The sequence below is a fragment of the Lontra canadensis genome, unplaced genomic scaffold, assembly GCF_010015895.1.
Source record: "Lontra canadensis isolate GAN:19392208 unplaced genomic scaffold, GSC_riverotter_1.0 scaffold91, whole genome shotgun sequence".
Taxonomy (NCBI): domain Eukaryota; kingdom Metazoa; phylum Chordata; class Mammalia; order Carnivora; family Mustelidae; genus Lontra; species Lontra canadensis.
The window spans coordinates 6250988-6264472 of NW_022631085.1; the positions used below are offsets into that span (position 1 = coordinate 6250988).

At 44.5% G+C, this 13485-nt stretch overlaps 1 protein-coding gene across 3 annotated transcripts in view; it reads left to right on the forward strand.

Moving 5' to 3' along the window:
• Nucleotides 1-13485, forward strand: part of ZC3H7A (zinc finger CCCH-type containing 7A) — a 36734-nt gene that overhangs the window by 17961 nt on the left and 5288 nt on the right. For all 3 annotated transcript variants that reach the window (XM_032836288.1, XM_032836289.1, XM_032836290.1), the window contains 11 exons: nucleotides 2198-2402; nucleotides 3505-3569; nucleotides 4100-4286; nucleotides 5906-6067; nucleotides 7171-7367; nucleotides 7639-7739; nucleotides 8189-8370; nucleotides 9018-9094; nucleotides 9837-9970; nucleotides 10409-10514; nucleotides 13260-13368. In XM_032836288.1, the coding sequence (XP_032692179.1) occupies nucleotides 2198-2402; nucleotides 3505-3569; nucleotides 4100-4286; nucleotides 5906-6067; nucleotides 7171-7367; nucleotides 7639-7739; nucleotides 8189-8370; nucleotides 9018-9094; nucleotides 9837-9970; nucleotides 10409-10514; nucleotides 13260-13368 (1525 nt within the window). The remainder of the gene's footprint in view (nucleotides 1-2197; nucleotides 2403-3504; nucleotides 3570-4099; nucleotides 4287-5905; nucleotides 6068-7170; nucleotides 7368-7638; nucleotides 7740-8188; nucleotides 8371-9017; nucleotides 9095-9836; nucleotides 9971-10408; nucleotides 10515-13259; nucleotides 13369-13485) is intronic.

A 13485-nucleotide genomic window follows, 5' to 3' on the forward strand; every position in this document is an offset into this window, starting at 1 on the left:
ACCCTGAGATCATGACCTGAGCCGAAGGCAGAGGCTTAACCCATTGAGCGACCCGGTGCCCCATGTTACTATTATTTTTTAGAGAGAGCGTGAGCAGGTTGGGTGGGGGAAGGGAGAGGGAACAGGAGAGACAGTCTTAGGCGGCTCCATGTTCAGCTCCTCTGCAGGGCTCGATCCCGCAACCCTGAGATCATCATGAGCTGAGCCGAAATCAGGAATTAGATGCTTAACCAACTGAGCCATCCAGTCGCCCCAGGCTTAATTAAAAAAAAAAAAATTGCTGTATAACTGTATTTTCAGTATTATCTGTAGGCTAAACTTTGGGTCTCTTACCTTAAAAATGACTTTTGTCCTTCTCTGGTGGTACCAGGCTCATGTGGTTATTTTTTCAGTAAAATAGGAACGCTAATCTAGTGATGACCCAGTTTTCCTCAACACCTGTTGGAATCACATAGCATGGAAAGGGTGTGTTTAAAATTCTGAAAAAGAGTGGTGACTGGGTGGCTTAGTTGGTTAAGCCTCTCTCTTCAGCTTGGGTCATGATCCCAGGGTCCTGGGATGGAGCCCTGGTCGCTTGTGCACGTGCTTTCTCTCTCTCTCTCTCTCTCTCTCTCTTTTTTTAAAGATTTATTTATTTATTTGACAGAGATCACAAGTAGGCAGAGAGGCAGGCAGAGAGGTGGGGGGAGGCAGGCTTCCCACAGAGCAGAGAGCCCAGTGCGGGGCTCGATCCCAGGACCCTGGGATCACGACCCAAGCTGAAGACAGAGGCTTTAACCCACTGAGCCGCTACCCAGGAGCCCCTCTCTCTCTCTTAAATAAATAAATAAATCCTTTTAAAAAGAAGTAAAATCCTGAAAAAGAATAGGCATTTGATATTTAAACAAAAATATGTCTTTTGGATTAAGGGCTTAAGGGATAATGCCTCAGGACAATTGTAAAGCCAAGGCCAGATCTGGACCCAGGCTGCTGCTTATCTGGCCTACAACCTAAGAATGGGGGGGTTGGGTGTGTGCTTCCAATTTTAAATGTTTGGAAGGAAAAAAAAAGGAGAGCAGTATCTGGTGACACATGAAAATGTTATGAACTTCGTATTTCAGGGACATCAATAAAGTTTTATTGGAACCCAGCCACGACCGTCCACTGAAGTAGTGTCTGTGGCTGCCTTTGCATTGCAGCCACACAGTGGAATAGTTGAAACAGACACCGTGGTGGGCACAGGCTCAGATACTTAACATTGAGCCCTTGGCAGAAAAAGTTGACTGATCTCTGCCGTAAAGTTTATTGAAATAGCGGCAGCGGCAGCAACAGTCAGAGGAGGGGGAAGAGGCGGAGAAATTCAGGGCCGGTTTCAGTGCAGCTGAAGTAGAGGAAAAACAGGGTAGAGGGCAGGCACCCCGGGCTTTGCATCTTCCCACTCCGGTCTTCAGCAACTTTCTTCACCTCCGGTTTCCTGGTCTCTACCATGGCCATCAGGGTAGGATGTATCTAGGAAACTCTAACGGTTAACATAGATAGTATGTAACTTTCCTCTCAGTAAACTGTCACGGTGAGCGGGGAGGAGAGAGGCAGCCTTCCATTTGTCCTGGTGAGATGGTACCTTCACATCCCCAGGAAGGACCGTCCAGGGTTTCTGGCTTCTGCAGCTCCCTTCGCTTGAGAGCCTTCCTTCTCCCCAGCCTCTTCTTAGGAGTCTCATGGTAGGGTGAAGGAAGGAAATCAGAGTGAAAGGAAATGGGAATGAAACATCTGGCTTGAAACAGTACCAGACATCACATCTTGATCTTTTTTGAAAAGTGGTCTTGGGGGTGTCTTGGGGGTGGCTCAGTGGTTTAAGCCTCTGCCTTCAGCTCAGGTCATGATCTCAGGGTCCTGGGATTGAGCCCCGCATCTGGCTCTCTGCTCAGCGGGGCGCCTGCTTCCTCCTCTCTCTCTGCCTGCCTCTTTGCCTACTTGTATTTCTTTCTGCCAAATAAATAAATAAAATCTTAAAAAAATTATATATATATAAAAGAAAAGTGGTCTTGCAAAGAACTAAGCTCTATATCCTAGATTCTTCTACGGAATCTTGATTTTGATTTCAACTTTGTTACGTAATTGCCCAGTGTTAAGACTTTGTTTGCTGACATTCAGAGCAGTTCAGCCTACTTGTAACTGAGTTTCCTGGATTTTAACAGACTCTTTTTTTCTTCTCTAGCCATCAGCATTAGTCAGAGGAGCCCTCCCAACAGCCAGCGTCCCCCCCAGCATACCCTTCTCGGCATCTCTCTTGGGCACCTTGCCCATCGGTGCGAGGTATGCTCCTCCGCCCTCCTTCTCAGAGCTGTACCCGCCTTTGACTTCATCCTTGGAAGATTTCTGCTCTTCTTTAAATTCATTTTCAATGAGTGATGCCAAGCGAGGTAAGAATCGAGCCATTCATGTAAATAATCGCAGTTAATTTTTTTAAAAAAGACAACGTGTGTTTGGCAGTGATTTGACTCGAGGTAGTTGGTACTTGGATTATTTTCAGGGTGGCTGAAAACTCAGTCTTCAGTTTTAACTGGCCTGGCCTAAACCGTGTGCCATTCAGGAGCTCGAGAAGCATAGGAATACATAGGGTTGTGTTGGCACTCGTTTTTGTTTGCTTTCTTAAACAAGACAGCGTGTTAAGCGGGGTGACTATTGTTTGGGGAAACAGAGCGCAGAATGACTTTTACTGTTTCCGGCAAGGAAGGGGTACCCCATCTGAGAGAGCCTTAAAGACAGGCTATCCCTTTTAAATTCTGAACGAGGCACATAGTTAACAGTAATTTCCAGTGAAGACTTTTCAGAATTAGACTTCTAGAATTCGAGTTTCCTGTTTCAGACTCCATCCTTAGAGGTCAACGGACGGCCTGGTATCTTAGTTTTTACAAGGGGTTGCTGAGTGTTTGGTCTGACTCCTGTTTCTGTAATTCCGGGTTTGATATATGCTTTAAACAGTGATGATAACAATCTTCAGATTTTTTCCAAAGCGCTGTTACGTGGTTAAACGGAGAAAAATCATAATGATTAATTTCAAGAGATTGATATCTGAAAAACTTAAGTTTGTGTGAAACAGAAGGGCAGAGAGCAAATAATTGATGGGTAGACTGAGACAAAGAAAGTCATCGTGTCCTTACTAATTTCCTTAATGTGAAGAGTTCTGGCTTTGTACTTGGAAAAGGAGAGGCTCTTTTCCCTTTTGGAGTATGAATGATTTTCATAGTCTTTTTTACTGGTCCTGCTCTGTAGGCCCTCCTTTAGCTTATGGCTCCGAAAACAGCTCTTTATTTAAGTTTGTCTAAGGGTTGTGTGTGCCCTTGGTTTCCAGAGGGAGGTCCCCTGCCCAGTCTGGGTGTCGAGAGTGAGCAGGAAAGTTTGGAACTGGGATGGGGAAGGAACGCGGGGAAGTCGGGGAAGTCGTAGTCAGCCCCTGAGCCCTGATGTTCTTATCACATGATTAGAATGAGAAGGTCTGTTGAAGTGTTTTTATTATTTTAGATCTGTCCACCTCAACTTCTAGAGAGGGAACAGCGCTTAGCGGCAGTAATTCCTCCCTTTTACTTGTAAGTGTCACTTCCTCTTTTGTAAATACGTCGTTGCTTAAACTTGAATGTAGGCCTTTTGCTTAAGTAACTGACTTATTTGAATGGACGTGCTGGGGGAAATAATGCTAAAATAAGACTCTCCTGGGACACCCGGTCGTAAATGCTCTGTCTTTAAGCTGGGTCTGTCGCAGACCCTGTAAGAGGCTGTAGCGCAGCAGAATCAAAAACAGGGGAGCTGAGATCAGGGCGGATAAAAATTGCACGCTGTGGTGCTGTCGACGCACAACTGTTACCTGTTACTTTTAAAAACTCGCAAGGAGGATCAGAGGCAATGGGGGAGGGGCCTAGAGACCCAAGGAGAGGAAACCGAAAGAAACCGTTTTCTTATATAGAAGCGCAGCAAGGACAGACTAGCACTGATTTCAGCGGAGGAAGAATTTTTTTTTTTTTTTTTTCACAAATTTGTTTCCTTCTTTAGTGATAGTGCAATATTCGTTGGCTGTTTTTTTTTTCCCTGTTTTTTGTTTTTTTTCTTGTTCTTCTTGCAGATGAATGGACCAGGCAACTTGTTTGCTTCTGAGAGTTTCCTGGGAATTTCAAGTCATCCCAGAAATGACTTTGGAAACTTTTTTGGAAGTGCAGTTACTAAACCACCTTCATCAGTGACCCCCCGACATCCCCTCGAAGGAACCCATGAACTGAGACAAGCGTGTCAGATCTGTTTTGTTAAATCAGGTCAGGACCAAACAAAGGCACTGGTGGTATTAATAAGCTATTCCATAGTCTGCGAGTTCTTAGGAATTAGTAAATAGGGGCGCCTGGGTGGCTCAGTGGGTTAAAGCCTCTGCCTTCAGCTCAGGTCATGATCCCAGGGTCCGGGATCGAGCCCCACATCGGGCTCTCTGCTCAGCAGGGAGCCTGCTTCCCTTCCTCTCTCTCTCTGCCTGCCACTCTGCCTACTTGTGATCTCTGTCTGCCAAATAAATAAATAAAATCTTTCAAAAAAAAAAAAAAGAAAAGAATTAGTAAAAACGCGTAGAAAACGCCAGCGACTGTGATTCTTTCATCTCTGTTCGAGGTTTTTGTGTTTGGTTTTTTTTTTAAAGATTTTATTTACTTGACAGAGACAGGGAGAGAGGGAACACAAGCAGGGGGAGTGGGAGAGGGAGAAGCAGGCTTCCCGCGGAGCAGGGAGCCTGATGTGGGGCTCCATCCCAGGACCCCAGGGTCTGACCTGAGCCAAAGGCAGACACTTAAAGACTGAGCCACCCAGGCGCCCCTGTCCCTATTTTGAGTTTTTTCTTAGCAAGCAGCAATTACTGATTTGGGCCCATTGGAGTTGAATAGGATAAGTCTGCTCTTATTTGATATGATTTCATATATAGAATTACATGGAATGCAATATCTACCTGATTTTGAAAATCTCGAAATTTTTATGAGATTCTTTATGTTCCCCGTACATGTTTAAGAGTGTGATCATTGGGGCGTCTGGGTGGCTCAGTGGGTTAAAGCCTCTGCCTTCGGCTCAGGTCATGGTCCCAGGGTCCTGGGATTGAGCCCCTCATCGGGCTCTCTGCTCAGCAGGGAGCCTGCCTCCCTCTCTCTCTAACTGCCTCTCTGCCTACGTGATCTCTCTCTCTCTCTCTCTCTCTCTGTTAAATAAATAAATACAATCTTTAAAAAAAAAGAGTGTGATCATTTTCTTTTTTTTTAAAGATTGATTTGAGAGACAGCAGGAATGGGGGTGGGGAGAGGCAGAGGGAGAAACATGTTCCCTGCTGAGCAGGGAGCACAATGATGTGGGGCTCCATCCTAGGACCCTGAGATCACAACCTGAGCTGAAGGCAGACGGTTAACCTAACTGAGCCACCCAGGCGCCCCAAGAATGTGATCCTTTTAAAATAAAGCAAGAACTAGAGGAAAAGCATTCTAACACCAGTATTTGATGTAATGTTTATAAAATTAAAGTCTTGGTTGATTTGTTTCATATCTTTACCTGTAAGTCAGGTGCTAGAAACACAGTGTATCCTAAATTGGACCCAAATTCATTTCCTTTCTTAGTTGTGTATTTAACGGTGTTCTTTAGCATAAGAAGCCATCAGAATTCCTGCCCTCGTAGTTAAATAACGGTCTGTTTTGGGGCCACTGGTGTCGAATAAAACTTTTTCTGTGATAGCAGTTAAGAGGCACAAATTACTTCAGTAGCTTATTTACATTTGGGAGTTATAAAAATGGGATTTTTGTGGGAATGTAATAATCAGTATCCATCTGTTCACATCTGCTTGTTAATGTGCCTGTGAAATGAAACGTTACTTTTTGTGCCTTTGCGCAATCCTTCTTCACGTCTTTTCCAGGCCCGAAGTTAATGGATTTCACTTACCATGCTAATGTGGATCATAAATGTAAGAAGGATATTTTAATTGGTAGAATAAAGAATGTTGAAGATAAATCATGGAAAAAAATACGTCCAAGACCAACAAAAACAAATTATGAAGGCCCATATTATATATGTAAAGGTAATGTACTATAATTACTTAATTGGCATGCATGACATAAGTGATAAATTATTTGCTACATTTATTCTAATGGTTCCCATATTCCTGTTACCAGAAGTGTGTAGGTCGAGTTAACAGCAAGTTCCTTGGGTTGAGACATTTGTATTCTTTTTTTTTTTTTTAGCAGACTCTTTTTTTTTTAAATATTTTATTTATTGATTTGACAGAGATCACAAGTAGACAGAGAGGCAGGCAGAGAGAGAGAGAGAGAGGGAAGCAGGCTCCCTGCTGAGCAGAGAGCCCGATTCGGGAGTCGATCTCAGGACCCTGAGATCATGACCTGAGCCGAAGGCAGCGGCTTAACCCACTGAGCCACCCAGGCGCCCCGAGACATTTGTATTCTTTTCTATTCTTTTTACCTTTGTTTTTAACTTCTTTTTTTAATATTTATTTATTGTAGAGAGAGAGTAAGCAGGTGTGAGTGGGGGGTGGGGCAGGTGTGGGGGGAGAGAGAGAGACAGAGAGGGAATCTTAAGTAGACTCTCGCTGAGTATAAAACCCAGTACAGGGCTCGATCCCATGACCCTGAGATCATGACCCAAGCCAAAATCAGTAGTCAGCTGCTTAACCTGCTAAGCCATCAGGTGCCGCCTTTTCTCGATGTTGATGGACACAGGCTTTGACCATATTCCCCACAGAAAGCCATCTCACACTTGAAGTTCCCTGACTTAATGTAAACAGAATCAGAACGCTGAACTAAGGCTTTGAGAAGGTTACTCTTCTAGGTTGCTTTTGAGAGAAGTTCGTGGATTCATTTTTGTTAGATCACTTCCTCTGAATGGGCTTCAGATGTCCTTAAGTGATTTTTTAAACTTTGGTGGAGCACATGCGGGAATCAGAGCCTTTTCCCCCATTAGAGATTAAACAGTAATTCAGGCTCATGGGCTGTTGTTTTAGTGTTAAAACCTGCCCCCCACCCAACAGTGAGATGCATATCCTTGCTTAAAGCTGTATGTGAGTTGTTCCAAGAAACTCACAGGGTGCCCTAAACGTGTCTGATAGTCACTGGTTTTAAAAAACCAGTGGCCATGTTTTCTCCGTCTTTCATTTGTCTGTCTTTCTAGATGTGGCTGCTGAGGAGGAATGTAGGTACTCTGGCCACTGCACGTTCGCCTACTGCCAAGAAGAGATTGACATCTGGACGCTGGAGCGGAAAGGGGCGTTCAGCAGGGAGGCTTTCTTTGGTGGCAATGGGACGATCAACCTCACCGTATTCAAACTTCTCCAAGAGCATCTTGGGGAATTTATATTCCTTTGTGAGGTACTGTCTCCAAACCTTATTTTCTACTGTAGAATCGGTGAGAGTTTCTGACTCGCAAGCCCAGAAGTAGAAAATGCTGAGAGCTGATCTGGCCACATGGGGACTCAGCCACCGGCCGTTACGACTAGGATCCAAAAGGATACAAAAAAACCCTCATTTTTAATATCTATCAGTAGAAGTGTGTAATGTATAACTATGTGCAAAAGTATGGTACAAAAGTTCTGTTTTGCATTACGCTGTTGTGGTAACTCTTCTTCTCTGTCTGTTCCAGAAATGTTTTGATCATAAGCCTAGAATGATAAGTAAAAGAAATAAAGATAATTCTACTTCTTGTTCTCACCCGGTTACAAAGCATGAGTTTGAAGACAATAAGTATGTTGGTAGTTTCTAATTTTTTATAGTGACGCAATAGATTCTGTTTTTAGATCCAAATAAAACCAGAGTAGTATCTCCCTAGGCATTTTAGGCCTGTGCTTTTGTTGTTGCTGTTTTGAAAGACGATGACTGTTTAAAGATGTCTCTTAGTATATTTGCTGGGAATTGTTAAAGGGATTATTAAATTGATGTTTAATACAGAAAAGCATTATTGATTTGTAGCCCCTTATGACAAGGATTTAAGTATCTTATGGCTTAATGTGTAGTTACCGTCCCCTCTCCATTAATCCAACAGTTGTGTAAAGTGATTTATTTTTTTCAAGAAAGATTTAAGATGTATTTTCAGTCTAGAACTTGACCTGATGTACATATATATATTTTTGTTTGTTTTTTTTTTTGGAGAAACCGTGGCAGAACAATAAAATATCACTCCATTTGTATCTCAGGTGCCTTGTCCACATTTTACGAGAGACAACGGTAAAATACTCCAAAATACGCTCTTTTCACGGCCAGTGTCAGCTTGATTTATGTCGACATGAGGTTCGATATGGCTGTTTAAGGGAAGATGAGTGCTTTTATGCACATAGTCTTGTAGAACTGAAAGTCTGGATATTACAGAATGAAACAGGTAGGTTTGTGCATGGAGAGACGTCGCCTCGCAAGCCAAGAAACAGACTCCTCACTCCAGAGACCACACTGGTGGTCCCCAGGGGGCGGGTGGGGGGACGGATGGAAAAGGGGACGGGGATGAAGGAGCGTGCTTTTGGTGAGCGCAGGGGGATGGAATGAGGTGCTGAATCACTGGATGGTGTGCCAGGAAATAACAGAACCCTGTAAACAAATCTGGAATTGGGGGGAAAAAAAAAAACCTGAAATGAAACCCAAAGTTCTCTTCAAAAGCAGGCAGGCTTCGGCAGAGCCCCGTCGCAGGTTTTCCTCCGTCACGGTGATGTGGCGACGTCACTGCCGATTTTATCCTTAGCTGAAAACTGTCACCGTTCATTTCTGGAGTGGCTTGAGTACAGCCCCGTGTGGTGACTTGCTGGGACCAGTTCACTTCGTAGCCTGCTTTTGTGAGGAACAGCGATTCCTCCGACGGCATCAGGAGCTGCGTTTGAAATTACTCCGTAGTGGAGAAGAGCGACGTGACATGCATCCGTCGCTGGCGGGGGCTTGTGCTACGTGGGGGACAAGGAGGGAATCGAGTCTGTGGTCGGACTCGTGGACTGTCCATGTGCAGAGGGGGAGCCTAAAGGAAGGCTTGTACATTTCCAGGTATCTCACATGATGCTATCGCCCAAGAATCTAAACGGTATTGGCAGAATTTGGAAGCGAATGTACCTGGAGCTCAGGTATTTTCTTTTTTCTTTCTTTTTTTTTTTTTTTCTTAAAGATTTTATGTATTTATTTGACAGAGAGAGATCACAAGCAGGCAGAGAGGCAGGCAGAGAGAGGAGGGAAGCAAGCTCCCCAACAAGCAGAGAGCCCGATGGGGGCTCGATCCCAGGACCCTGAGATCATGACCTGAGCCGAAGGCAGAGGCTTTAACCCACTGAGCCACCCAGGCACCCTCACTGACTTATTCTTAATGTGAAAAAAATCCCAAATTTTAATTGATCATCATTTAAAAAAGCAGGTATCCTGTAATACCTGCCAAGCCTATAAGAGTCAATTCTCTTATTCAGTTTAATTGGCATAACAGTTGGTTCTTGGGCTGTGGGGAACCTGGGAGTGAGGGACATGGACCGTGTCTGTGGCTGTTTCCCATCTGGCAACACTGCTGTATCCACTGCCTCCCCAGGTCCACCCCACCCCTCCTAACAAAATCCGAATTATCACCCTCCAGAGCTGGCTTTCCTACAGTGAGCTTGGGCATCTGTAATCTCTTACCATTCTCTTGCATTGGGGTGAGAATTGGAGATTTAGTTATGTACTCAGTGTCTCTGGTTGTGTACGTAACGGCCAACTCATCACACCAGAGAGTATCAGAAATCGCGTGCTGTCATGAGAAAAGAGATGCAGGGCAATTCAGTATTTTGTTCTCTGAAAACTGGCACTCTCTTAATAGTAAAATTTGGGTTTTAATTGTTTCAGGTGCTTGGCAATCAGATAATGCCAGGATCTCTTAACATGAAGATAAAATTTGTGTGTGCTCAGTGTCTGAGAAATGGCCAAGTCATTGAACCAGACAAAAACAGGAAATATTGTAGTGCAAAAGCCAGGCACTCGTAAGTAGTGTGTGAGTGTATCTGTGTGTGTGTGAGAGTGTGTGTAAACAATGCCAGTTTCATAATTCTCTGTTACGTGGGTATAAAACCAAACGTAGACGAAAACATGATTGACTTTGAAGAGAACAGAGCAAAAGTGGATAACGTAGGAGTAATTGCAAAGCGAAAGGGATTTTTACCATTTCGTAGAGAAGAATTCAACAAAATTTGGTCGTGTCTTTTCTGAATTGGGTCAGTTCTTTGTTCAGGATTCCTAGGGAATGTCTGGTAACAAATATGAACAGGAAATGAAATGACAGGATCGGAAGGCATTTCTTTTAGAAGGGTTGAGAAAAAAAAAAAATCTCTGGTCCTTCAGGTACGAACATTGTACCTGTCCCTTTATATTATGCCTTGTGCCAGTGTGTCTTTGTTTTTTCTGAACTCCATGTTTCTTAGGTGGACCAGAGATCGGCGTGCGATGAGAGTGATGTCCATCGAACGTAAGAAGTGGATGAACATCCGTCCTCTCCCCACAAAGAAACAAATGCCTTTACAGTTTGATGTACATACGTAACTTTTAAGCCACTTTTTTTTTATTAGGCGTTTCAAATCATTAGAAAGTAGTCGTGATTCCGATTGAAACTTGGAGCCCTTGCAATGCTCATCATAATACCAAAATTTTCAAACGGTCCTCTTGTTTTCCTTCCCCTTTTGTATGTGTGGTCCTGTGACAGTTTTCAGATTGACTGGGATTGTGTGAGTTACTCGGAAAAAAGGAACTAGTCAGCGAGCTCCAGAAGTGGTCACGGGCGCGACCGACCTTATTTTTCAGATGAATTACTTTGGGAGTGAGTGGGAAGGGATTTCATTTAAACTTCATTCCTAGACTTTGCCATCCAACGCAAGGCCTTCTGTTACTACAAATGCTATTGAGACGTTTCTTTGACTCAAGCAGTGGATACTAGCTGAAAGACACTCCACTTGTTAAGACTTTCTGAAAGTCACCCAAAGGAAAAATGGTCTCTGTTCGAGGCACATTGTTCTTCAGAAACCTTTGGAAAGGAAGTACCAGACCTGCTGAAAGTTAGGGTACTTTTTCGTTCACGAGGTGGCATGTTTCTGCTCCATACCCTCCGCTCCCTTCCATGGTCTTGAAGGTCTGAGCAGACCCTCTGAGCCGGCCCTGGACTTGACTCTCCACGAGAGAGGGTCTGGAGGGAAGTCACTGTGTGAGCTAACAGAGACACTTGGAGCATGGACAGGCAGTAAACTTTTTTGCCCCAATGGCGGACAGGAGGAGAGAACTGTTTGCCTAGAGAAGCCGTGCAGGTGGCTTGCAGAGTCCCCTTGGAAACGATGCCCCCTCTGACTTGCCCGAGAGAGCTGAGGAAGAAGCAGGTTAATACCCCGTCACCCAGGGTACCTTGCATTTTGTGAACGTACCCAGGTTACAAGGTCAGTCTGAAGGAGTTAGTGTGCGTGTTTCATCCATGGTGGTTTTACACTGGGGATCGGAGTGGTTTAATTGGTGGGCCTCGTAGACGGGGAAGAAGGTTTGTTGGAGCCACGGATATCTTAGGCTTGAAAAGAGGAGAGGATGGGTATACTCCTCATTCTTTTTTTTAAGATTTTATTTATTTATTTCACAGAGATCACAAGTAGGCAGAGAGGCAGGCAGAGAGAGAGAGAGAGAGGAGGAAGCAGGCTCCCTGCTGAGCAGAGAACCCGATGTGGGGCTCGATCCCAGGACCCTGAGACCATGATCTGAGCTGAAGGAAGAGGCTTTAACCCACTGAGCCACCCAGGCGCCCCATCCTCATTCTTTGTTCAAACAAAGGCAGCTGAGAGCGATTCTAGTTCAGCTGCTGGGACGACTGATTATTCTTTAATCTCAGGCGTGCTGCATTGCCGTGCACTGTGCCACTAGCTTATATCCTCTTTTTTTCTACCATACTAGGTATTGCTAAGGGATCCTTTTTCTAAAAGAAGAAATAATACTGTGTGTGTGTGTGTGTGTGTGTGTGTGTGTGTAGACAGTATGGTGAGGTGGATGGAAGGAGACCGGGCTTCAGAATCTGCCAGAAGGGCCCTGGTCACATTACTCAGCCTCAGTTTGCTCACCTGTAAATGGGAATAATTATGTCCTAGGGAAGATTACTTGAGATGCTGTTATGTAAAAACCCAGCACAGTGGCCGGCCTTTTCCTTTATCTTCTCTTCTCCCTGCTCCTTATCATTGAACTTTGAGAGACTGTGGTAAATGTTTCCCTAGTAATACCTGCCTAAGAACTTAATGGGGTTTCACTTTTTGCAGAGGATTGGAAGTGGTGGGGAGGGTGGCATTGACATTGGGCCAAGGGAGGAAACCTGCAGTATTCAGGGTGGCCGCACCGCTTTTAGATTTATAGCAGAAACTGACGCTAAGCCTCTGACATTCCATAGACTGATACACAGGGCCAGCCTCTGTTGAAACACAAAGTGAGCTAACAGTGAATAGTACTAGAATGCTCTATAAAGACAAGCATATTGCTCTTTGAGAATGAGCTTGGTAACGGAGGTTTCCTTCGTTCCTGCTCGTTGTGGTTCTCAGGGCCGTCTATATTCGGCTGATGGCGATCACCTTATTTTCCTTCCCGTTTCACCGCATTTGCTTAGTAAAAACACAAGGCAAATAAGCAGAAGAGATGTTATTTGAACGCTGTGTAACGAGATGGCCTGGCTCATGTCATCCTTGTCTCCAGACAATGCATATCAAGTGCACGACGGCTGCGGTCAGCGGCCGGGATGGGTTGAATTCTGAGCAGCAGCTGAATTCTGAGATTTTTCCTGACACCGTTTAGGACCCTTGGAGCAGTCTGCCGTTTCCTCACTACCTCCCAGGAGCTGACAGGGAGGTCTCGTGGGCATTAGGCAGGGAGAGCAGGAGCTGTCAGATGGAGAGGGGGCCAGAGATCTACCCTGTGGAGATCCAGTGCCCTGCTGGGTAAAAGCAGATACTCCGAATAAGGGCGTTTGTAGACATTTTCTTGTCAGAAAATATTCCACATCCTAGTTCCATCCTTTTTTTTTTTTTTCCCTCTTTTGGAGATTTTACTTTGAAGGATTTTGAGAGAGAAAGCTTAATATCATCTCATGTCTATGGGGCTTAGAGCCAGTTTGAATTCATTCAAAGTCATCCTGTGTAATAATTGTGTCACTCAGTGTTAGCACAGATAATGATGCTCATTTTGCTTAAGTATAAAAAGTAGGCAGTTTTACTAACTGTACCCTTGTCTTAAGGCCTATTCATGTATTTTTTTTTTACACAGCTGTGCAATCATATTGCTTCCGGGAAAAAATGTCAGTATGTCGGGAACTGTTCCTTTGCTCATAGTCCTGAGGAGCGGGAAGTGTGGACTTACATGAAGGAGAATGGGAGTAAGTTGCCGTCTTAACTGTGGCTTGAGGTCTGTGCAGTCGAGCTTGCTGCGAAGTTGCCTTTCTCTCTGTATGTAAATATGCCAGCTCACCTCGAACCCAGAAAGCGGTTTGCCT